We start from the raw sequence: 23,825 nt of genomic DNA on the forward strand, positions 1-23,825 counted from the left end.
CCCAGTTTATATCCTGTTGCAGTGTATGTGAATGACATCAGCTGACAGGAAGTAAACGTGGACCAAAGCTGTTGCCTAGCAACGCAATTCCATTGCAATTCTGTTGAAATGCACTAAAACGGAGCGTTTCAGACAAGAGGGTAAATACAGGTATATTCAGGCCGACAGTTTGAGGAAAATAATGTGTTTTTTGAACATTACATCATGTCAACATGTTCTAGTAAAGACACAAAATACAAGTATGAACCTGAAAATGAGCACGATATGGGACCTTTAACGTTTTTTCCAACTCTGGTCAATAAATGTGATAGCAGTTGTGAAGTATTATTATACTAATACTGATGCGAAAAACAACTATTTATATCTTTAACATCACAACTCATAATTAATCTTGAAAGTAAACAACATTTTATGTGGTACACATTTAGATTGTAGTTTATCAATAATAAAAAGTCGCCCTATTTTGTATCTGTCTTGTTTTACATTTTTGTTGCGCGTTTCGTAGTTTTAGTTTGGTCCTCACAGGCTCCCGTAGTGCACGTGACGGTCAGCTGATTTCAACCGGAAGTTGAGTTTGAGGAAGCAGACAACCAAAACAACAAAATCTTCACACACAAAACTTGACTTTTTGGAGTTATTTAGATCATTAATAATGGAGTCGACCCTCGAACAGCATCTCGATGATACGTAAGTTAAAACCAGACTGTGTTTGAGTTCATATCTTAACTGTTAAAGACGTTAAAGGCGACTGAAGCTCTTTTGTGTGTCTGTTTGTTGGCAGCATGAAGCATCCAGCAGTGGTCGGAGTGCTCTGCACGGATCAACAAGGACACAACCTGGGCTGTAAGAAAACACTCACTTACTTCTTCTGTCTGAGGTTCATATGAACATGTTGCTTAAATGTATTCACACAAAACTGGGCAGAGTAAAAGTCAGTAAAGTGCTCAAGCGGATCTTTTGTCATTAGTTCTATTAAAGATGCTAAACTTCTTGTTATTATTATTATTATAAAATCACCCTCAACCCAAATACAACTGGCTGTCATTGTTGTTTTAAACAACCGTGAGTCATTATTAGTCCAATAATTAATAACTTAAAGGTCCCATATCATGCTCATTTTCAGGTTCATACTTGTATTTTGTGTTTCTACTAGAACATGTTTACATGCTGTAATGTTAAAAAAAAACTTTATTTTCCTCATACTGTCTGCCCGAATATACCTGTATTTACCCTCTGTCTGAAACGCTCCGTTTTAGTGCATTTCAACAGAATTGCAACGGAATTGCGTTGCTAGGCAACAGTTTGGGTCCATGTGTACTTCCTGTCAGCTGATGTTATTTACATACACTGCAACCAGGAATAAACTGGGACACATTTAGAATGTTTACATTTAGAACCGTGTAATGGTCTAAATATTGTATATTTGTGACATCACAAATGGACAAATATCCTAACGGCTTGTTTCAAATGCACAATTTCTGAATACGGGCTGTGTGTATTTATCTGTATATTGAGCGCTTCGATACATTCACAGTATTTATATAACACTTAAACCTGCTTTATAATATAAAAGACATGAAAATGTTACTTTTTACAATATGGGAGTTTTAATGTTACTTTTTCTGAAACACTTATAATTCAACATTAAGTTCAATCACCACACTTTTATACTGAGCAGCACGACACTTTATTTGTCCTGCAAAAGGTTACAAACTCACTCAAAACTAGAGCTGAACCATAAACCATAAGAAAAATGCTCGGCAGAGCTATTTTAATAATTGATTATATAATTGTTCAAGCATAAATGGTAAAAAAAACAAAAACTCACCGGATCCAGCTTCTCAAATGTGAATATTGTCTAGTGTTCTTAGCTGTCTATGATAGTAAACTGACTGTTTGTCGAACAAAACAAGACATTTTAAGACGTCACTGTGGGCTCTGGGAACTTGGATGAGCAGTTTTTGCTATTTACTAACATGATATAGTCCAACCGGTTAATTCAAGGTTTAAGGTTCATTTAATGCTATTCTACAAAACAAGGTTGCACAAAAAAATATAAGTTGTAGTCCATTTATGGTACACAAAAATAAATTAAAAGCAGATCCATACTTCTGTATCACTTGCAAGACGGCATCAATGTGAACAGGCTGTTGTTTGGGTGCTTATTGTCTTTTAAGATCCTTTGAGCTTTTTAATTGAGAAAATAATAGGTAGATTATTTGATCATGAAAATAAATGTTAGTTGCAGTCCACCTCACAACGTTCAACTTGTGAGCCAAATGTAAATAAATTCATCAACCAGTTCATCACAGCCACCAAAATGAAATGTCCCTTTTATTGTTGCTTAAGCCAAAACCTTAAGGGTGAAGTGTCGTGACAGTTGTCCTTTAATATTTTGCATGTGAGGAGTCACACAGTGAGCATGTTGATGAACACATGTGAGAGTTACACAGTTCAATAGATAACCAGGGTAATCCATTTCATCCAACGGAAGCAAAAATTCCGTGAACTCAACTGAAGATACTTATATGTTTGACTTTTATATGAAAGCAACAAGAGGTGGCTAAACTGTTATGAGAAAATGAACCACAAATAAACTATCGTTAGCTCCCTTTAAATCACCCCGGACTCAAGTGCAAATGCTTAAAATGGAAAATGCACATTTCTAAATATTATATAAGACAAACAACTTGCTACCCGTCGTGTTGTGTCAACCGGGATTTTAAAGGTCAATCGTATGAACAAAGTTAATAATTGCTTGTTACCTGTGGAGAAAGACGTGTTAAATAACATGCTCAGTAACCTTTCTGCTAAAAAATAACAAAGTGATGTTCTTTGTGAGCATCACTAACAATAAGTAACAAAGTCACGTACAGCATATGACCTTCTCACTGCCAACTGAAATGTGGATACTGACCTTTTTCTGTGCAATACTGAATACCACTAAATGAATTGATTTTGCTAACCCTGTATCATTTTAGGTAGGGCTTTCCTCAACCAACGACTAACACTCAATCAATTTTGTCGACTAATCAATTAGTTGATTTACTCGATAGATCTGTGAAACGGAGTTCCTCCACAAAGAATCAGACAAAAGCACCACTTTAAATGTTGTGTTTACCAGAGATGTGCTCGTAAGTTTCTTAGAAATAACGCATTCAACATGAAAAATGCATAAAAATGACTAATAGACCAAAGAAATCTTAAACGACAGATTAGTTGAATAATCGACTAAGAGGGGCCAGCCCTGATCTTTCTGTGTCCTGCTGTCCTGACTGGTGTGATCACATTTAAGATGAGAAAAATACATGAGGCATTAAAACTGTAAATGTGGGGTGTCACGTTAGCTCACCTGGTAGAGTCCTTAGATCTCTCTCCATGTTTCCTTCGGCTGTATCTAATGAAGGCACAAGCCCCAAAAATAATCTTTAAAACAACAAAAAACTGCAAATGCACCCGTTGTGTGCCAAAGATCTAATCACCCAATATACTTCTTGTTGTCAGAGAGGCATTTGGTCAGATAAACCACCAAGTATAAGCCAGTCCAACTACAGCAGCTACATACATGGATACAACTTTGAACATTTCACACATCACACATCCAAAACAAGAACCAGCAGGCAGTCAAGTCAATTTTATTTGAATAGCCCAATATCACAAATCACAAAATTTGCCTCAGGAGGGTTTGCAATCTGTACAGGATAGGCAGCTCTTACAGGAATATGAAGCTACAGCCAGCAGCCGGTTAGCTAAGCTTAGTTCAAAGACAGGGAAACAAGGAGAAACAGCAAGCCTGGAACTGTCCAAAAGTAACAAACACCTCTAAAACTCACTAATTAACACTTTATATCTTGTTTGTTTAATCCGTACAAAAATCAAAGTGTGAAAACAGCAAGTTGTGGTTTTATGGGGATCTATATGCCAGACTATTTCTTGGCCGGGTGCTGTGTTTTCCTGGAGTCTTGCCCAGGAAATTACTGAGCCGAGCCCAAAATGTCGAACTATTCCTTCACAGGGGGGGCAGTTAGGGTCACTAGACACTAGTGGAAATACAATCAAAAAACATGTTTGATTTTCAGCAAATGTTAAATTTGGCTTTCAACTTTGGAGAGACACACTTAGAAGTTGCAGATACGCTAGATGGATGCCTTTCTGGTACCTCAGGAGAAAGTTTAATCAGAGCTTCTTTTGACGTTTCTTCAGTTCTGTGCAGTAACACTCTTTTATATCTCACGCTCACCAGGCCGTGGCTCGCTGTCTGATGAACACGGCGGTGTTGTGTCAGTTTTGGCCAAACAAGCTGCAGCTCTCACCAAAGACCCAACAGACAGTCCGACTGTGTGCCTGGAGTCTGAGTCAGGGTGAGCACAACCTTTTGTCTTTTTTTGCTTCACTTACTCCTCCTTTTTCTCCATCTCAGTGGGTTTAAGGTGCCTGTCTGTAGTGGTTCTGATTAACACTTGGGGAGATCAATAAATCTAGAGGGGAAAAAAACTGTTGAAAGAGATCCAAAATCAAAGATTGAGCATCTATTATACAGTATGTAACTCAGGCTGTGCTACAAGTCTTGGCAAAGGAGTTTATTTTTCTTTTGCATGACTCTGCTGCCACCTTCTGGACTTTGCAAAAGATCTTCTGGTTCACGGCTATCAGACAACTAATACCAATACTTGTTATTATTATTAGAAAGAAGTGATTTTAAATGTTAGACCTTATCATAACTGTAAATGGGCCTGCTGCTTTGTTGTGACTTGTAGACCACTTTGTAAGTACGGTAGGATTACAGTATCTGTCAACAAGATGTAAATCAATGACTTGATGACCGGGACAGATATCAAATGACAAAACAAGATGTGACAGGCCATTAAATCTTGTGTTATTTCACTGTGGGTTTAAAGAAGAGTTTAAAGGCCATCATTCTATATTTGTAGATATTTTAAAATAGTACATTTATACAAAAAAACAACAACTTTATTCATGACAGGTTGGAATCATTGCTGATACCCGTGATGATGATACTAAAATTGTTATTGTACCTTACACTGTACAGATGCTATAGAAGCAACACTTGCTTATTTATTTATTTATTTTTTTATATATAAACAAAGCCTTCAAATACTGATTTGGAGGTCAATTACCATGGCAACAGTCGAAGCTTTCGAAGCATTTGGGTCAGCCCAAATACTAAACAATGATTATTGTTCACCAGGTGAATGTTCGCCTCAGTAATTTGTTTTTTGTTTGTTTTGTAGAAACATTCTGGTGAGGACTCACGGGACCATCACAGTAGCAGTTCACAAGATAGCATCTTGAAGACAACGCGACTCACTGAGGAGTTTTACTGTAAAGAAATGTACATGTAAACAGGTACATACGTATCATCACACAATGAATTTAGAGAAAGATCTCCAGTTTAGAGAAATCTAGATTTTCCACACGTCTGTTGTGTTTTCTGTGTAACCAGATCCCATATTTAAACCACAACATGCTCACTAATTTAATAAAAAAAACACTTTCTTTTATATATATATATATAAAAAATGTCATTAATGCTATTTTATTGATGTCATATAGGCCCTGTATCATGTTATTGCTTTGTGTCTTTGTGTTAACATCCATCCTTCAGTCCAAGGCAGTAATGCACAGAAAAAACAGCCTTAATAAACTTTAACTGGACTCTGAGTTGCCCTTTTCCTTGTAAGTATTCATTATTTTCTCCTTTGCTCAGTGTTTCGTGGGTAACCAATTGGTTTTCTTTGGCAGCTGCATGACTGTTCATCCCACAAGTAAAAAAAAAAATGTGTTAGGGTTTTGCAATCAGTAATTAAATCTGCTATAGTCATATTTGGAGGGAGGATCTCATGCCTATATTGATTATTGGAGCATGTAGGAACAGGTAGTGACAGGTGGGTACCGGTTGTCATGCAGCAGAGAGCTTTGACTTATCTCTGGGTGAAGGTAGACTGTGTCAGAGAGATTTCTTACAGGAGTGTTTGGTCAGAAAACCATCGCGTGTCCTGCTGTAGACCAAGAAAGAGGATCATATCAGTCCAGTTCTGAGGTCTCTACACTGGCTCCCTGTCTCTCAGAGAATTGATTTCAAAATACTGCTGCTGGTTTACAAAGCACTAAATGGTTTAGGGCCAAAATATATTTCTGATCTTCTGCTATGTTCTGAACCATCCAGACCTCTCAGGTCATCTGGATCAGGTCTGCTTAGTGTCCCCAGAGTCAGAACTAAACATGCAGAAGCAGCGTTCAGTTTTTATGCACCAAATATTTGGAACAAGCTCCCAGAAACCTGCAGGACCAACTCCAACTCTGAGTTCTTTTAAATCAAAGCTTAACTTTCCTGTTTGCTGCTGCCTTTTATTAAACCAGATAATGATCTTATACTGCACTAGAGCTTTTACTCTTGTGTGTTATATTCTATTTAAGCTTCTATCCTAGCTTTTATTTTTAGCTTGTTCTTATTTTCTAATCTTTAATGTTTTTATAACTGTTTTAATTATGTCTAAATTATCTTTTGCACTTTGTCGCAATGTTCTTGAATGTTTATGTAAAGCACTTTGAATTGCTCTGTTGCTGAAATGTGCTCTACAAATAAAGCTGCCTTGCCTTGTCACTGTTAAAAATTTCCCAGTAAAATAACAGTAAGTAACTGGCAGCAGGGTTGCCTTTATGTTACTGTGAAATTAACATTATTATACTGTCGCTGAAATTTACAGTTTGAACTGGTTGTTTTTCTATTAATTTCACAGTATTTTACAGTTAATTTACTGTTTAAAGATACATTATATAGCTGTTTCTCACCTTTCTTTTACATTATCTTACTGATAATTCACTATTCAGGTTGTATTTTTTACATACATTTTAATAAACATAATTTTTTTGCCTAGATGAATAGACTTAGCAGGTTACAGACATAGGAATAGTCACGCTAAATACAATTAAAGGCACTTGTTAGGAAAAAGGCTATAATAGACTTGTTGACACTTTTCCCAAAATGTCTGTCTATAGCTGGCTACAAGCACAGAATGCAAACCAGAACAACATGTGAGTGAAGAACAATAAAGCTAATTCACTGATTTTACAATCATGTACAATGTACAAGCCTCACATGTGCAGATCAGGTCCCAGAATTAAAAATATACTGCATGAAACTGTTACTGATGATACTTTAGACAGCTGATCAGCAGTAAAGTGATGTTTTTTAAGAATGCATTATAGTTCAGTTAAAAACAAAGCACTGTTTTTAGCAATAACAGGTTAATACTGTTGAAATCCTGCTGTAAATTAACAGCAGTTGTTTACAGTGTAGGTGCATGCTGCTGCTGCTGCTGCGTCTTGGTGCTGCACTGCCTTCCTTTCTACCAGCAGGACCTGAGGAAAGTCTGCGGTGGTGGCTCTGATGTTTTGACCGCAGGGCTTTTTTTTTTTTTCCTCTCTCTCTCTCTCTCTCAGATGAGGTTCAGTGTTACGTCTGAGTCACGTGTCTCTCCTCAGTGAAGGCTTTGCTTTCTGCGGCTCCTCAGCAGCTCAGCAGTGATGTTGAGGCTGAGATGTGTGATGCAACTCAGAGAGACTCGCTCATAAGATAGAGAGGTAAAGTTATGGCACATTCATCCCAGCAGAAAAAGGTCCCGCAGCAGGTATTTCTCTCTGCAAGAAAGTCCCTCAGCGCCTTTCTGGGACACGCAACTCCGGAGCGAGAAAACACTAAATTACGCGTCAAATTAAACTAATTGACATTTGGAGCAGAAGAGCGTCGAGGACTTGAAGATTTCAGGTATGGACTTTTTTTTTTTTTGCACATTTAATTCAACAAATTAATCATTTTAAAATATAAGTTGAACAAGAAATTTTATTACATTTTCTTAATTGATGATTTTATTTTTTTTATTTAACCTTTATTTAGTTGGTTTTGTGAGTTGCCCTCAGGTTAAATTACTGTGGGCTATAATCCAAAAGTCTCTCTGCAGAGGAACACAATGGAACACTAATTGAAAACTCAACTGCACTTGAGTTCAGGTCTTGCAAAAGAGAGACCTGATGGCCAAGACAGCAGCATTTAAATCATACATTAAAGTTTCAGACGCCCATAACATAAAACAAATGCAAAATAAATACATAGCATAATATCATACAAAAATACATTAAAATCAAGTGTTTGAAGCAAAACGTTAAAGTGAAAATATTCAGAAACACAGACAGCTCCCCGATTGACTCTGCTTCTAGGTCTTTCATTAATGTTTTAAATTCATCAAAAGTTATCAGATTTCCCAGTTTCAACTTAACTTGCATTGTATTCCACTGCAAGCTAAGTTGTGACGTCATTGTGTCACACCAAACTTTTTTTTTCCCCCCCTGAGAAATGAAGCACAAGTTATCTAATAACTCTTATCTAATTATCCTCTGTGACCCTCTGAAGTTATTTATTTTATTTTTTTTAACTTTTTCACCCAAGTCAGTGCAGGTTTTCTGTCTCTTTTGAGGATCTAATGACGCAGAGTGTCAGTGTGGCTGACTTTTGTCATCTTGCTTGAACGAGCCTTTTCTTGTTTCCCCAGCAGCGTTGAGCAGAGCTAGGGGCCACGATGCAACAGGCCTGTCAGGTGAAGATAACGAGCAGTTCACAACTACACATGGTAAGAAACTCCCTGTTCTCTCCACTCAATAATACAGGTTTGTGTATAGCCTGCAGTGGACTATAAACCGAAGGCTCTCAGCTAAACACCCTGCATGCATTTACTACATAATCTCACAATTCCTGAGGACTGATGTCTGCCTTTTCCTCACTGGCTGTGCTCACACATACTGTAGTTGGAGGCTCCAGGTTGTGGGTGAATTTGGGTTTATCTTGATGTCAGGCAAACAGAAAGATATAAAGCAAATAAGTTATGAGAAAATAATGCTTTTTCACTTTATCTGTATAAGGAGGACGGTCTACAGGACGGATAATAATGCACTATACTCACTTTTAACAGTCTCTTCTGCACTATATTCACTTTTTTAATAGTCATGTATCACAGCTTTTACTCTGCACTATATTCAGTTTTAACAGTTTTCTTTCATCTCCTTGTATTTTTATGTCTGGTATATTTTTTTGTACTTTGCATTACTAACTTTTTTACTGCCTTTTTACTAACATGTTTTGCACTATGGAACTGTGATGCTGGAAACTTGAATTTCCCTCGGGATCAATAAAGTTACTATCTATCTGTCTATCTATCTATCTATCTATCTATCTATTGCAGAGCTGTGAAGAAATGCAAATTCTTGCAAAAGAGTGGTTCCGCTGACCAAGTAATCCAGAGTACTAAAACCAACTTTTACGAGCAACATTTAAGGACAATAGTGCTGCAGAGAAAAATGTATCATTTTACCAAGTGTTGCTCTGCGGTCTTGGTGTGTACTGTATATAATGGATCTATTACAGTGACGTCAGCAGTTGTGATGTATCCTCAAACTACCCCCTTTTTTTACATAAAGCAGAACTGAATGTTTTTTTTTGCAAACTGCAGCTCATTTTCTTGTCTTAGCTCTACAACCCATTCAACACACAGGAACTGTGTCAAACTTTGAATTGTCTGCTGTTGTAATTCATCTGAAGACATGTCTTCGCAGATATTTGAAGTGTCAGCAATACCAAACGAAACAGAAACAAAAGAAAGATTTAGTGATCTGTCCATAAGTGTCAGTCATGCAGCGACCCTATAGGCTCTCCTCGTCGCTGCGTAAATACTGTAAATGTTTGTTTGTTAGGACTTTCTGTCAGGCTGTTCAATAAAGCTTAACAGAATATGCCTAAACAGGACTGCTTTCTGCAGGTGTGGACGAATGCCTCGTGGGCGTGACGAGAATTCAGAGGTCAGCAACAGCGGGTCATCTGACTAACGTCTTTCTGCTTTAAATGTTTGCCTCCAAAGCTGAGAATGACAAGTTATTCATGTCTGAAAGCAGGAGAAGTATTTAAGGTTCTTGCTCGTCTTCAGGGTAAACGTTTGCATGGTTTCACCGCACAATAATGAAGTTTGAGATCCTTTTTTTAAATGAAGTTTTGGGCATGTCTGTGTGTGTAGGGGCACCCTGAGCCCGGAAGGAAATATTTGGAGTTGCTCGTTCAATTTGGATCCACTTATTCGTGCAAAACCTTGTTTACTGCAGTGATCCACATTAAAACAAAGAGCCAAAAGAGCCTGATTATTGTGATAGCAATTTTCCCCCACACAAAATTGGAAGTGCTTTTACCACCTTTTGTGATGCCAATATAATGCACACTATAATAATATTAACTAGAATGGCACTCGGAGGGCACAGACCTCCGCCCCCCTCTCAGTTCAGCTTGCGCCATCATCCAGGTGTATTTTTGTTTATGTTGAAATGAGCTGTACGTAGTGGAGCAGCGTAAAACACTACATTCAAACTGGACAGAAACAAATTAAAACTCACCTAAACCGTCGTCGTTACTCTTTCCAACAGTCACCAAGTGTGCTTTGGTCGAACTCAACTGTAATTTCACCGAATTTAATGTAAAAAAAAACGCTGACTCTACAGTTGTCCCCCCCCCCAACCACCCACTCGCTCTCTCTGTCTCTCTCTTCGGCCTTGGTGGAGGTAAAAATACTACTATCATTATTATTATTGTGAATAAAACATGAATATATGATTAGATTTTACTTGAAAAGATGTCACCTCGGGTATTTTACCCAAAAAAACTTATATTTCCAAGAAGTGAAAGTCAATTGTTTGTTCCATTGCAACGTCAGCGCCCAGCAGCTGAGCTACGCTTCTGCCATTTTGGACTGAAAGCGACTACCGGACGCCAGTAAAACGTCCGCCTAAAAAGTGCCGTACAAAAGTAAAACAAAATTATTTCTATTCTATTGTCATATTCTAAACGAAATGGCCTGTGTTGAACAATAAAATATTCTAAATATAATAAGCGTTTTCAGTCCAAAAAGCTGTTGTCAAAACAAACACCAGAGTTTTGTCTCTTTGCTTCTATACTCTTTGCTTTAGCTATCTCCATACTGTCACTACTTCAGTCTGTAAGAAGGCCTGGCTGACTCTTGTTGAATACAGTGCCAAACATGTCCTAATCAGCTTTTTATTGACTTTTCTTCATTGCCATACATCGTATTAGCAACTAAAACTGCATCAGTTCTAGGGGTGTCACGATTCTCCATATCCAGGATTCGATTTGACTTTTGATTTTAAAGGATAACTTCAGTATTTTTCAATCTTGCGTCATCTAAATATGCAGCCACGACATTCTTCAAATCTTTTAGATAACACTAAGCTACGCTTTCTGAACTCCAACACAACAAATTCTGACAACACCGGCGTCCCGTGGCACTCCTCTCCAACTCTCGGTCACGATTCCACCGTTGTCTTCCGGCAACAAGTCACATGACACCATAACAAACAGAAAGCGGAAGGTCAGAAAAACATTTATTAGGGTCCTTTCCATAATGTTGTCAGATACTTATAATAATAATCTGAGCCTGTCAGTGGCAAAAACAAACACTTTTAGTGGACGTAAAATGACGATGCCAGGTTGCCCAAAATGATTACATTACAGCTTGTTTAGCGGCTGTAGCGTTCTCCCTCAATACTGGACTAATTTCGTAATACTATATAATAATACATTGGTAAATAGAATCCAGGTTGAAAAACATAGAAGTTATTCTTTAAGGTCACGATTCAATTTTCGATTTAACATTTTTTTTGTTCAGCATGCTATGCGATTGTTAAACTATGGAGTCTTGATTTGTAAATATCAACAGATATTTGTAATATTTGTATATTTGTAAATATCAACAGATCAGTGTTTTTTTCTGTGACACTTTCATTTACATACCTATAAAAAGATAGGCTACATAGTATCACGGGGAAATGTTACCACACTGGTGATGACAGGAGAGCAGGAGGATTCTCCAGTTCTCTTATTTCTCAGTCAGCCGACTCCGGCAGTGGCCATGGTGTCTCAAAAAGTGTAGCTGAGGCTACCGGTAACTTACACTGTGTGTGTGTGTGTGTCGTCTTTGAAGTGTTGTTAATTATCTTTTCTTTGGATGCACCAAGTAAGCGGGGTGGAGAGAGAAAACAATAACGAGAGAGTTTTCGATACTGCTTTCGATTTCGGAGGTCAAAATTGATCATTTTGATCAATTTTCAATTTAGAATCTAAATCGTGACACCCCCGAATCATTTCTTATTAAAAATGGAAACACAAAGAGATAGGAAGCAGAACGCAATATTCTTCTTAGTGCTACACATCTGTTGAGTCAGACTGCCGACTGAAGCACTATTGCTGCATCCCAGTTCATGGGCCACATTCTTCGGCAAGTCGGCAGTTGTTGATCAAAATGTGTTAACAACTCGTGCAACCGGTCACTTGTAAATATGTCTCATAATAAGAAAAAAAGCATTGGGACAGAAATGGAAGTCACACGTAATTCCAGATGTTACAGATGGAAGTTAAGTGCGGCTGTATGGAACACTACTTTGGCTCAAATCATAACATAGCAAACTCAAGCCCAACAGGCAACAACAGTTGTCAGTGTGTCAGTGTGCTAACTCGATTAAGACTTGCCCCAAACTGCATGTGATTATCATAAAGTGGGCATGTCTGTAAAGGGGAGACTCGTGGGTACCCATAGAACCCATTTTCATTCACATATCTTGAGGTCAGAGGTCAAGGGACCCCTTTGAAAATGGTCATGACAGTTTTTCCTCACCAAAATTTAGCTTTGGAGCGTTATTTAAGCTCCTTCGCAACAACCTAGTATGACATGGTTGGTGCCAATGGATTCATTAGGTTTTCTAGTTTCATATGATGTCAATATCATTACTTTAGCTTTAAAAAAGATTTCACACTTTGCAAAGTCATCCAGTGGGCCGGATTGGACCCTCTTGTGGTCCGGTTCTGGCCCTCGGGCCGTATATTTGACACCCTTGGGTTAGATTCATTGCCATTCAATTTTGTACAGAAATGTGTGGTTCCCCAGAGGATGAGTTTTGAGTTATACTGTGAATTATTTCAACATCTACAAGATGGATTTGCACCTAATTTGATCGAAATTGTCGTTTAGATAGTGCTAGTTATGTCTTTGCTTTCAGGTTTTAGAGGTGCGAGCGTGCACCTGCATCGATGTTGATCTTTTTTTTCGTTTCTCACGTTCTTGTGTCTTATCATTGTCCACTTCTTGTTGCAGGTGTAAAGCTAATCTTGATGCAGCCATAGTTACAAGTGCCCTTCGACCAGCCTGAGAATGACACTCGGAGAATAGGACTCCTGAGTTTATCCTTCACCTCCAGAGCCTTCAGGCAGACTACCAAATCAACATTAACAGGTAACTAAACAAGCTAAACGAGAAGAGCTGTTATCATATCCTGCTGATGTTGTCACTGCTCAGGTTAACAACTAACCATAGCCCTCGTTACATTTACTTACTCGGTAACTTCAGGGTATGCGGGCTGTAATCTAAAGCGTTATCTGTATGTGCATGTATTCTTTTTACAGGGTTCCTATGTTATCACTGCAGAGTACAGTATGACCATAACATAAATTACCACCTTTGGCATTTTGGTAATCTTTTGTGAAATTGTGTAACTTGTATGAGATGCTCACACCCAGTCTGTCTCTTTCAAGAAAACTGACAGTTTTCTGAAGATTTGTGCAACTTAATCATTCAGAGCAGCTGAAGAGTGAGGTGTAACTGACTCCTGACTCCTTTTGCTGTTGTTCATAAAAAATTGAACTTTGTTGTGGCCGTTACTTTGGAGATGTCTTGTTCAAACATTATCATTTAATTCCCGGCTACAGGGGCGACGAACATAATCTCTATAAACAGATTCTGCATTCACATCTAGAATCTGTGAAATATTTACACACTTATTGATCTGTTCAAAATGTACCTTAAAGGGAGATTTTTCAAGTATTCAATACTCTCATCAACATGGGAGTGGACAAATCTGCTTGCTTTATGCAAATGTATGTATTTATTTATTACTGTAAATTAACAACACAAAACAATAACAAATATTGTCCAGAAACCCTCACAGGTACTGCATTTAACATAAAAAAAATATGCTCAAATCATAACATGGCAAACTGCAGCCCAACAGGCAACAACAGCTGTCAGTGTGTCAGTGTGCTGACTTGACTTGCACCAAACTGCATGTGATTATCATAAAGTGGGCATGTCTGTAAAGGGGAGACTCTTGGGTACCCATAGAACCTATATTCATTCACATATCTTGCGGTCAGAGGTCAAGGGACCCTTCTGAAAATGGCCATGCCAGTTTTTCCTTGCCAAAATTCAGCGTAAGTTTGGAGCGTTATTACTAATAGATTCTTTAGGTTTTCTAGTTTCATATGATATCAGTATCTTCATTCTAGCTTTAAAACCGAGCCCGCTACAACCTAAAAATCGCAAGTTGCGTTAATGCTTTAAAGAAATTAGTGGCATTAAAACAAATTTGCGTTAACGTGTTATTACCGCGTTAACTTTGACAGTCCATGTGGAGAGCAAATGAGGCAGAACGCATTGGCCAAAATGCAGTCTCGGAACCAACCGGCTATCAGATGATGATTTAGCTTTTTATTGGTTTAAAATTAGATTTTAAATTGGCTAATTGTGAAACAATCCGGTTGTACACATCATCTCTCAACTCCAACTCACATCTCAAGTTGCTAATCGGACTGTAAACAATGAGCGGCGCACGGAAGAGGAAGTCTTGGCCCCAGATATCCACCGGCTACACCAGAACCCCAGAAATATAGCCCCTTGACTCCAGAGGCTTAACAGTAGTCAGACCGATAGCCGATGGGTTCCGAGATTGCAGATATTTGATTTTGATAAAATATTCTTTAAAGGTCCCATATTGTGCTAATTTTCCGGTTCATACTTGTATTTCGTGTTTCTACTAGAACATGCTTACATGCAGTAATGTTCAAAAAACACATTATTTTCCTCATACTGTCTGCCTGAATATACCTGTATTCACCCTCTGTCTGAAACGCTCCGTTTTAGTGCATTACAACGGAATTGCAACGGAAATGCATTGCTAGGCAACAGTTTGGGTCCATGTTTACTTCCTGTCAGCTGATGTTATTTACATACACTGCAACGGGAAATAAACTGGGACACATAGAATGTTTACGTTTAAAACCGTGTAATGGTCTAAATATTGTATATTTGTGACATCACAAATGGACAGAAATCCTGACGGCTTGTTTCAAACGCGCAATTTCTGAATACGGGCTGTGTGTATTTCTCCGTATATTGAGCGTTTTGATAGTTTAACAGTATTTATATAGCACTTGAACCTGCTTTATAATGTAAAAGACCTGACAATCTCACTTTTTACAATATGGGACCTTTAAATTTCACGTAGGAGCAAAAATCAACACAGTTTGCTGGCTGAAACCATAACACACTGACCCTGATCTGCAAAGCTTGGTGCCGTTAGGAGTCACAAGAACCACAGAGAGAAAACGAGACACATTAAACTTTGATTATATCAACCACTCAGCCCATCAGGATCATTCTAACCAAAATGAGATCAATTTGATTCCAGTGTAGAAGATGGGGACACAAGATTTACAAGCTGTGCAAATATGCAGTCTAAAGTCCAGCTGAAGGATGACTTAGTCAAATCAAGTGGTTATCTTAAAATCAAGTAACAGTCTTGCTGGTGTGAAATTCCTTCCATCACTCTTTCCCTGGACGTTCCTTGTTGAGCTGAGACTTTAGAAGACCACCAGACATGAAATGCGGATGAACTTTACGATGCATTTTTGCACAAAACGAGGTCTGTGGATTTTTGTCACCCATCTCTTACGTGGAAATTGTGTGAGTAAAATATCTCTTTCCAGCCAGTAGGGACAGAATGAATAATTACAGCTCAGAAAGCTGTTTCCATGTACTGTACATACGGGCATGTGAGAGACTTAAAATAAAGTGAACCTATATCCTTTAAGGCCTGTCAGCACATCTGCCTTAAAAGTTGTATCTTTAAGTATATGAGAAACTGTAGCAGCGAGGTCATATGTTCAGACAAACCTTTTATTTTACAAATCAATTAGTTAAATACTGGTGTCACAGCAGAGACTTAAGGGTTCCTGTTGAGCAGCTTCGGTCTGACACCTCTGTGTTTTTAATAATGAATATGTGAAAATCTCTCTGACCTCTGACCTCTGACCTACAGGATTTTCTTTGTAATTTGCAGACTAACTCAACAACTACATTTAAAATTGTTTTCTGATGCGGTTTGTTAACATCAGTAGTGTTTATGATCACAGAAATAAAACTAAAGGCTTGTAATTTCAATGCTAATTCATAATCTAAAACCCTTTTACATGTGAATAATAATCAAAACACTCGCCCCGCTGCAGTTTCAAGCAGCGTTCCAACAAACACAACTGACAGTTTTTGCAGGTGAGAAGCATGTGAGGGATCATGTCCTCGTCACTGCACTGGTAACTCCTGCTGGTGGTGGAGGCAGGGAGTGCGTGGGATCATTCAGTTCTCCCTATAAAGCAGACAGTCGTTTCCTCTATAGTGAGCAGTAAATTCAGATTTCGGATGCACCGATACTGATATCAGTTATCTGAAAAACTCAAATAGCTGGATCGGGTATCTGTGACAATGGGGCCGATCTAATTTATTATTTTAATACTAAAGAACAATTCAGTAAATTTATATCTATGTATTTATTTGTTAGGAAAGCAATGTTTAAGTCAAGCCTGATGTTGCCTTACACATTAATGAATGATCCACACATACAGCTTATTAATTAAACACTGGTATCCAATAGGGGTGTAAATCACCATATTGATTCTTTGGACAATGATACGATATTTACCAATATCACAAATTCTGCCATGGTATGATTTCAATTTGATTCAATTCAGAGGTCTGCGATATGATATGTAAGGAATAATGTACAGCGAGCCGGTCATTTTTGTGAAATAAACCCAGACGGGGTGATGCCGATCTTACCCTGAAGGGGTTTATTTCACAACAATGACCGGCTAGCTGTACATTATCCCGCTTATTACACGGCTACTTACTTAAGAAATCAATAATTTGACACAAAAACGATCCGCCAGAGTCCGACATCAGAACTGCGCCCATAGCAACGGTCTGCTATACATAGCAACGGTCTGCTATACATAGCAACGGTCTACTATAAAGAAATAACAGACAGTAGAACGCTGTGATTGACCAATCAGAATCAAGTATTCAACAAAGCCGTGTAATAACAGGCGATATCATATGTCCCTTTAACACAATCAACTTTATTTTAAATTTATATCAGCTCACAAAAAACACAGGACAGAAGGGAAGAGAGAGAGATGGTATAACAAGCAACCCAAGTCCTTGGTCAGAATCAAACCGAGGACGACGCTGTCGTGTGGTAGGCGTCCCAACCACTCAGCCCATCAGGAAACCCCACAAATACAGTAGTTGTTTTTATACTTCAGTACAAATAAGCGTCTTTCCCATAAAAAGGTTCCTCTACAAGGCATTTTTTTCGTTAAATGTTCCCTGGGGAGTCAATACATGTTCCTGCCAATAACTTCACGCTATTCCACTGATCAACGGTTGGCGATAACAAGCCAAGATATGCCACAATGCACCAGCAACTGAGTAAGCGTGGACGTAAACAATGCAGGATTTAAAAAACTTGAGTTTTGAAAATGTATTATATAGTCCCATATCATGCTCATTTTCAGGTCCATTCTTGTATTTTGTGTTTCTACTAGAACATGTTTACATGTTGTAATGTTCAAAAAACACATTATTTTCCTCATACTGTCAGCCTGAAAATACCTGTATTCAACCTCTGTCTGAAACGCTCCGTTTTAGTGCATTTCAACGGAATAGCAACGGAATTGCGTTGCTAGGCAACAGCTTGGGTCCATGTTTACTTCCTGTCAGCTGATGTCATTCACATCCAACAAGAAATAAACTGGGACACATTTAGAACGTTGACTTTTAAAACCGTGTAATGGTCTAAATATTGTATATTTGTGACATCACAAATGGACAGAAATCCTGACGGCTTGTTTCAAACGCGTAATTTCTGAATACGGGCTGCGTGTATTTCTCCGCATATTGAGCGTTTTGATAGTTTAACAGTATTTATATAACACTTAAACCTGCTTTATAATATAAAAGATCTGAAAATCTCACTTTTTACAATATGGGACCTTTAAGAGGAAGGAAATGCACTTAACACGTGTTAGATCTTGGATACAACATTTTGGTGAGTAACACTGATTGTAAGTTACAACATTTGTTAACAAGAAAACTCCGCAGGGCCCCTTTTAGACTTCTGTTTTCAGTTTGCTCAGACCAGACTTCAAGCACAAACTTGGACTCGTATCAGGCTTTCAGAACGAGGAGATGAGAACATCTGTTAGTAGTGTCTCATTGGTTGTTGGGAGGTTTTTTTTCCCTCTCAGGAAATACGTCTCTGATTTAGAGCTCTATATGTGGTGTATGGGTCATATAGGGACAGACTTTGGAGAACATTGTACGCCACGTACCAATGTTGTTAGTTTGTCCTCAGTCGCTTTGGTATATTTCTCAGAACTACTTGTTCAATCTCCACATCATCTAGTCACTTGTGTACATCTTTTTGAACAAATTGCAAATGCTTTGGCACATTCATGCAAATAATTATGTACATTTGTCTGCTGTTTCCTACGTTATCAATGGCTTATACATCATGTTGATCAAAACAGTTCTCTATTGAATAGTCTTACCCCCCAAAACATATAGACATTAGTTCAGTCATTACATGCAAAATGGTTGAATCAGTTGTCATAATGTGTCAAGTATATTTTATATACATTTATATTAGACTTTTTTTTTGTAAATGTGTCCTGAATGGGTGAATCTTGACTTTCACTAATGAAGGGGAACCTGTGAAGCGTTAGATCGACCAGTTCTCCATAAAATAGCTCAGATGTTTGCATTTCTAATTTTGTATTTTGTTCCTTTGTGCTATGCGGTGCTGTAAAATGGACTTGTCATTTTCTATTCTGTATCGTAATTTGTGCTGCGACTAATGATTATTTTCATTGTCGATTATTTTCTTGATGAATCGATTAGTTGTTTGGTCTATAAAATGTCAGAAAATGGTGAAAAATGTCGATCAGTGTTTCCCAAATCCCAAGATGACGTCCTCAAATGTCTTGTTTTGTCCACAACTCAAAACCAGAAAAATACTCACATTTAAGAAGCTGGAATTTTGACTTTATTTTCTTAAAAAAATTACTCAAAGCGATTAATCAATTATCAAAATAGTTTGTGATTAATTTAATTGTTGATTAATCGATAAGTGGATTAATTGTTGCAGCTCTAATCACAATGATGTGGTCTGTCAACAAATTACAGTATAAATCTCCCTCATTAAATAATGTGTAACTTTGTATTGTAGAAATTGATAAATGCCATTCAGAAAAAGTTATCATCAAAACCGTAGTCACAGTTTACATCAGAAAATCTGAGTATTAGAGTACATTTTTATATTGACAACAAGGCTAAGCATTTTGTTTGTAAACAATGACACAAGGATTTATTTTTGAGAGATAAACTAAGGATTTTGAGCAAAAGTTACGGGCAGGTGATCCATTGCGTGTTGCTGTTTGTATGAATTGTTTCCAGAAATGCACTTACTGTTTTGCAAATGTTAAGGATGATTTGAGAAATGTAACAAAGCGACTGAGAGAAACTGTAATACCACACTACGGAGCTCAAACCCGCAGACCCCCGGCACATTCACAAACATGCACTCAAGCACACTGTGAGGACAACGTGTGTACAGCACATGAGGGGGGGAATACTTTCCTCGCAGTACACTGGCCCAATTCATTCCCCTTTTAATCCGCTCTGTGCTCTCTGCCTAATGTGGTCTCTGCTTCTTATACATGTCTTAGTCGGGCTGAGTTTGTGATGCAGGCTACAAAAGGCTGGTGATAAACACAGGTTTACTACTACGTCCTCTCCTTCTACTTTTTTCAAGGTCTGTTTGCTTCCCAGCATCTGAGGCCACACTTTGATTTCTTCAGGTTTCATTAAGACTACTAGTGCAGTGCCCGTTCAGTCCGGAGTGGGCCGATTGCTTGGCCCCCAGAAGTTCTGCTTGCAGCGTTGTCGAGAACCGCAGTATAGCTGCTTGTACCCACCAAGCGTGAAGTTGATTGGATGAACAGTTAATGAGATATGCGAAGGACAGTCATACAAACACAGACAGACAAAGAATACTTCTTTTATAGATAGATGATGCTGCTACAGCGCCAACTATTGGCCAAATGGCACCAAATTTGCCAAGGTCACTCAGACATCATATATACACAGGTCCACCAAATGTGGTTCCAATAGCACAAAGCGTTTAGGAGATATTACATTTTTTATAATATAAGCCCTGCCCACAGCATTTGAGCTAACTTTGAGGACCAGCTATGGCAAAACTGTATGTAACAGCAAAAATCCAATGAAGTAACATTTTCCGGTTTGGTCTAGAGATACTCTGTACCACATTTGGTGAAGATTGCTCAAAATTTTAGGAGTAGCAAAAAAATCCGATTTGGACACAATTCAAAATGGTGGAAAATCAATCTGGATGCAAATGGGCATGGCTTATATAGATTCGTCTGGACTTAAAAAATCCTCGTAAAGTTCATTCTTATAGCACCAACATCTGGCCAAATTGCACCACATTCAACACTGCACTCCCTTGGGTCCTGAGCAAATCAACCGCCAAATGTGAAGTTGATCTGATGAGCGGCTCTCGAGATATGCAAAGGACATAAAGAGACAAAGACAGACAGACAGAGATTCCTCGCTTTATAGTTAGATGTGTCTTGGTCAGTGGTCGATGTTGGATCTGATGTACTTCAATCACATTGCTTTATCCTACAGATACAGCAGAATAATAATAATAGCTTTTCTATCTTTGCATGGAAACAACATTGCCTGTTCTGTTTACTTGGCCGTTTCTGGACTCCAAGTGTATCTCCAGCTCAATCAGAACAAAAGTTTTACATTGCTCTTGTTTGACCTAAAGCAGAACAGACTTGACACGTCTTTTTATTCACCAAGCATCTGCACAGCAGCCTATCATCACTACTCACTTTACAATGCACATCCTTGTGTGACCTTGTAATTCAGTGCAGATGCTTTACTGTTACACACAACATATGTGTCTATACAATAAATAACTGAGTTTGCTTATTGCCCCAACATCACCCCTGCATCCAGCTGTGGTTTCTGTTTCTCAGTGGTTCCCCACGGAGAGCTGCAAAGCTTTTATTTATTTTCATTTTGACTTAAATCTATAGTTAAAATCTTAATATTGACCAGTATTTGTCTGGAAACCGTGTTTCAGCAGAAATTATGCTTATGCTATTTGTTCTATTTGTCCATGTTTGACGGCGCTGCGTGCTTCTTTTTTAACAAGGCTCGTTAAAAAGCTACAGACGCACAAGTCAAAGTTTAAAGACGAGGATCCTTTGGAAACATGTTCCAAGAAAGGCTCAAAGTGATTCAAGGTCACATGTTGCCTGTTGGGGTGCCAAGACACACTGCGGTACAGCTGGCTCTCAACACGGGCATGGCAGGTTGCTCCTCAATCACCTCACAACGGGAGCACAGGTTCATTTCACAAAGCTGCAGTCTTACAGCTTCAGTCTTAACTCCATAAGTAGCTCCTTAAGTTACACATATACTATATGCACACATATACACACACACACACATGACATTTTGTTAAAGAAACATTTAATTATCATTTCACTCAGTAATCCATTATCACCCCAAACTTCCCTTTCCCTTATTTACACAGTCCAATATCAAAAGTCACAAATTTGCCTCAGGGGGCTTTATAATCTGTACAACATAGGACACCCTCTGTCCTTGGACCGTCACATCGGAAAAGGAAAAATTTCCAAAATAAAAACGCTTTAACAGGGAAAAATGCTAGAAATCTCAGGGAGAGCAAATACTACTATTACTACTTTTCCTTATAGGATCATTCTGTACCATGGCTTAATGATAACAGATTCATGTCATACATCCAGTGGTGGACTCAGGCTGCCTGAGGGGCAGGGGTGAAAAAAATATAAAATAAGGGCACCAGCTGCACGCGGTGGGGCACTGAGGCACAGGACATTTTCTACCATGAGGGCAGCCTATATGGCACTGCATCATGTTTTCTCTACTAGAAGCGCACCCTAAAGGGCACTTTATCACGTTTTCTCCACAGGAAGGGCACCCTAAAGGGCACTTTATCACGTTTTCTCCACAGGAAGGGCACCCTAGAGGGCACTTTATCACGTTTTCTCCACAGGAAGGGCACCCTAGAGGGCACTTTATCACGTTTTCTCTAATAGAAGCGCACCCTAAAAGGCACTTTAGCACATTTTCTCCACTGGAAGGGCACCCTAGAGGGGAATCCAAGAGGGCACTTTTTCTGCAGTTTGTTCGAACATAAGGGTACCAAGGGGGGGGCGCAATTTTCTGTAAAGTTGATTGAAGTAAAAACACTATAAGGAAAAAGAAATTCATATCAAACCTAGAGTTTTATATAGAAAATAAAAGCTTTTTTAAGAAAGCCCCTGATTGATATGCTACTGTTATGCTACAATATGTATGGCCTGTGATGTGTTGAATGCTTCTGATTAGGCCACCTACGAGATTTTGAAGACATTGATGTTTTCTTGTTTTTTTTTTTCCTAGTGAAACCAAGGCAGCCATAAACCTGTTCAGGAAGGACGCCATGACCACTAAGAAGGAGAAGGAGAAAGAGATCAAGTATGAGGACCCTCCAGATGGAGGTTGGGGCTGGATGGTGGTGCTGCATTGCTTCCTGGTACGTCCAGCGAAAAGACTAAAAACACATCTCACTGCGTAATTGTTGATTTAATATTGTCATGTTTGCTTTTCCTAAGTCTCTATATGTGTGCTTCACAGAGCACAGCTCATGTATGCATTAACCTCACCTGCACTCTTTGTTTGCACTGATCTCATCTCCCTCCCATTATGTGCATGTATGTATGTGCCTGAAGGTAAACGTACTGGTGATGGGAACACTGAAGAGTTTTGGGATCTTCTTTGTGGCGTTCCAAGATGACTTTGGAGGCTCGGCAGAGAGTATCAGCTGGATCGGTTCCATCATGTCCAGTCTGCGCCTGTCTGGAGGTTCGTATCAGAAAAAAAGCCAACTCCACCTTTGTCCCCTACACAGCTCTGCGTTGAGTTTATAGAGGATATACAGATAATGATATCTCCGAGGTTTTTCTTATATAACGTGTCCTCTCTCTCCTTCATGTCCCCAAAGAATTTGTGAGAAGAGAGAAATGGTAAAACATTTGAAGCATAGACTGTATATAAGAAGTTGACGTAGTCACTGTGACGTCACCCATTGGTTTGCGAACTGCCGTTTTGAAGCCTTGAGTACGGCATTTTGGTCGACGCCATCTTAGTTTTTTGCAACCAGAAGAGACACAGGAGGGTGGAGCTAAGTACACTTCATCCCGCTGAATAAGACATTTATAAGGCGACCAAAACGTTACAATAAACTTTCATGAACTGAAAACACACTGTGAAAGGGTTAAAGTTGTAGAACTAAAACGTGGACAACTCCCAGACTGGACAACGCCGTGTTAGCGACCTGTCAAGGTAGCCACGCCCTAAAGCATACCCTGCTTTATGGTCTACTTTACTCTAAATGGGACCATAATTTACTAGCGAAAATACCGATTGAGACCATAAACTCATGTTTACGATGTTTACTGAGGTAAT

General features: G+C 38.7%; 2 protein-coding genes across 4 annotated transcripts in view; both read left to right on the forward strand.

Annotated features, from left to right (window-relative positions):
• Positions 1 to 527: 527 nt before the first annotated feature.
• lamtor5 (late endosomal/lysosomal adaptor, MAPK and MTOR activator 5) lies at positions 528 to 5,682 on the forward strand. 2 transcript variants are annotated; one of them, XR_005207451.1, is made up of 5 exons: positions 528 to 687; positions 782 to 843; positions 4,244 to 4,361; positions 5,253 to 5,407; positions 5,452 to 5,682. XR_005207451.1 is itself a non-coding variant. In XM_037774172.1 (4 exons), exons 1-4 carry the CDS (start codon positions 653 to 655, stop codon positions 5,311 to 5,313), a joined length of 276 nt encoding a protein of 91 aa, XP_037630100.1. In that variant the 5' UTR covers positions 528 to 652; the 3' UTR covers positions 5,314 to 5,682. The 2 variants fall into 2 exon arrangements, 1 of the variants encoding a protein (XP_037630100.1); XM_037774172.1 differs by having other exon boundaries at positions 5,253 to 5,682.
• A 1,757-nt stretch (positions 5,683 to 7,439) lies between these two features.
• Positions 7,440 to 23,825, forward strand: part of slc16a4 (solute carrier family 16 member 4) — a 33,563-nt gene continuing 17,177 nt past the window's right edge. The window contains exons 1-5 of one of the 2 annotated variants that reach the window (XM_037774116.1): positions 7,440 to 7,789; positions 8,571 to 8,648; positions 13,221 to 13,358; positions 22,761 to 22,893; positions 23,090 to 23,222. In XM_037774116.1, coding sequence (XP_037630044.1) covers positions 22,801 to 22,893; positions 23,090 to 23,222 — 226 coding nt within the window. In that variant the 5' untranslated portion in view covers positions 7,440 to 7,789; positions 8,571 to 8,648; positions 13,221 to 13,358; positions 22,761 to 22,800. The remainder of the gene's footprint in view (positions 7,790 to 8,570; positions 8,649 to 13,220; positions 13,359 to 22,760; positions 22,894 to 23,089; positions 23,223 to 23,825) is intronic. The other variant, XM_037774115.1, reaches the window with a different exon arrangement.

The sequence above is a fragment of the Sebastes umbrosus genome, chromosome 6 (genome assembly GCF_015220745.1).
Source record: "Sebastes umbrosus isolate fSebUmb1 chromosome 6, fSebUmb1.pri, whole genome shotgun sequence".
Taxonomy (NCBI): Eukaryota; Metazoa; Chordata; class Actinopteri; order Perciformes; family Sebastidae; genus Sebastes; species Sebastes umbrosus.

What these genes read in the sequence shown, in the direction of transcription:
- lamtor5 (XM_037774172.1), top strand. Translation starts at nt 653, where the DNA reads ATGGAGTCGACCCTCGAACAGCATCTCGATGATAC. An exon ending in GAACAGCATCTCGATGATAC is followed by an intron (nt 688 to 781) that starts GTAAGTTAAAAC and finishes GTTTGTTGGCAG; the next exon opens with CATGAAGCATCCAGCAGTGG. An exon ending in ACAAGGACACAACCTGGGCT is followed by an intron (nt 844 to 4,243) that starts GTAAGAAAACAC and finishes CACGCTCACCAG; the next exon opens with GCCGTGGCTCGCTGTCTGAT.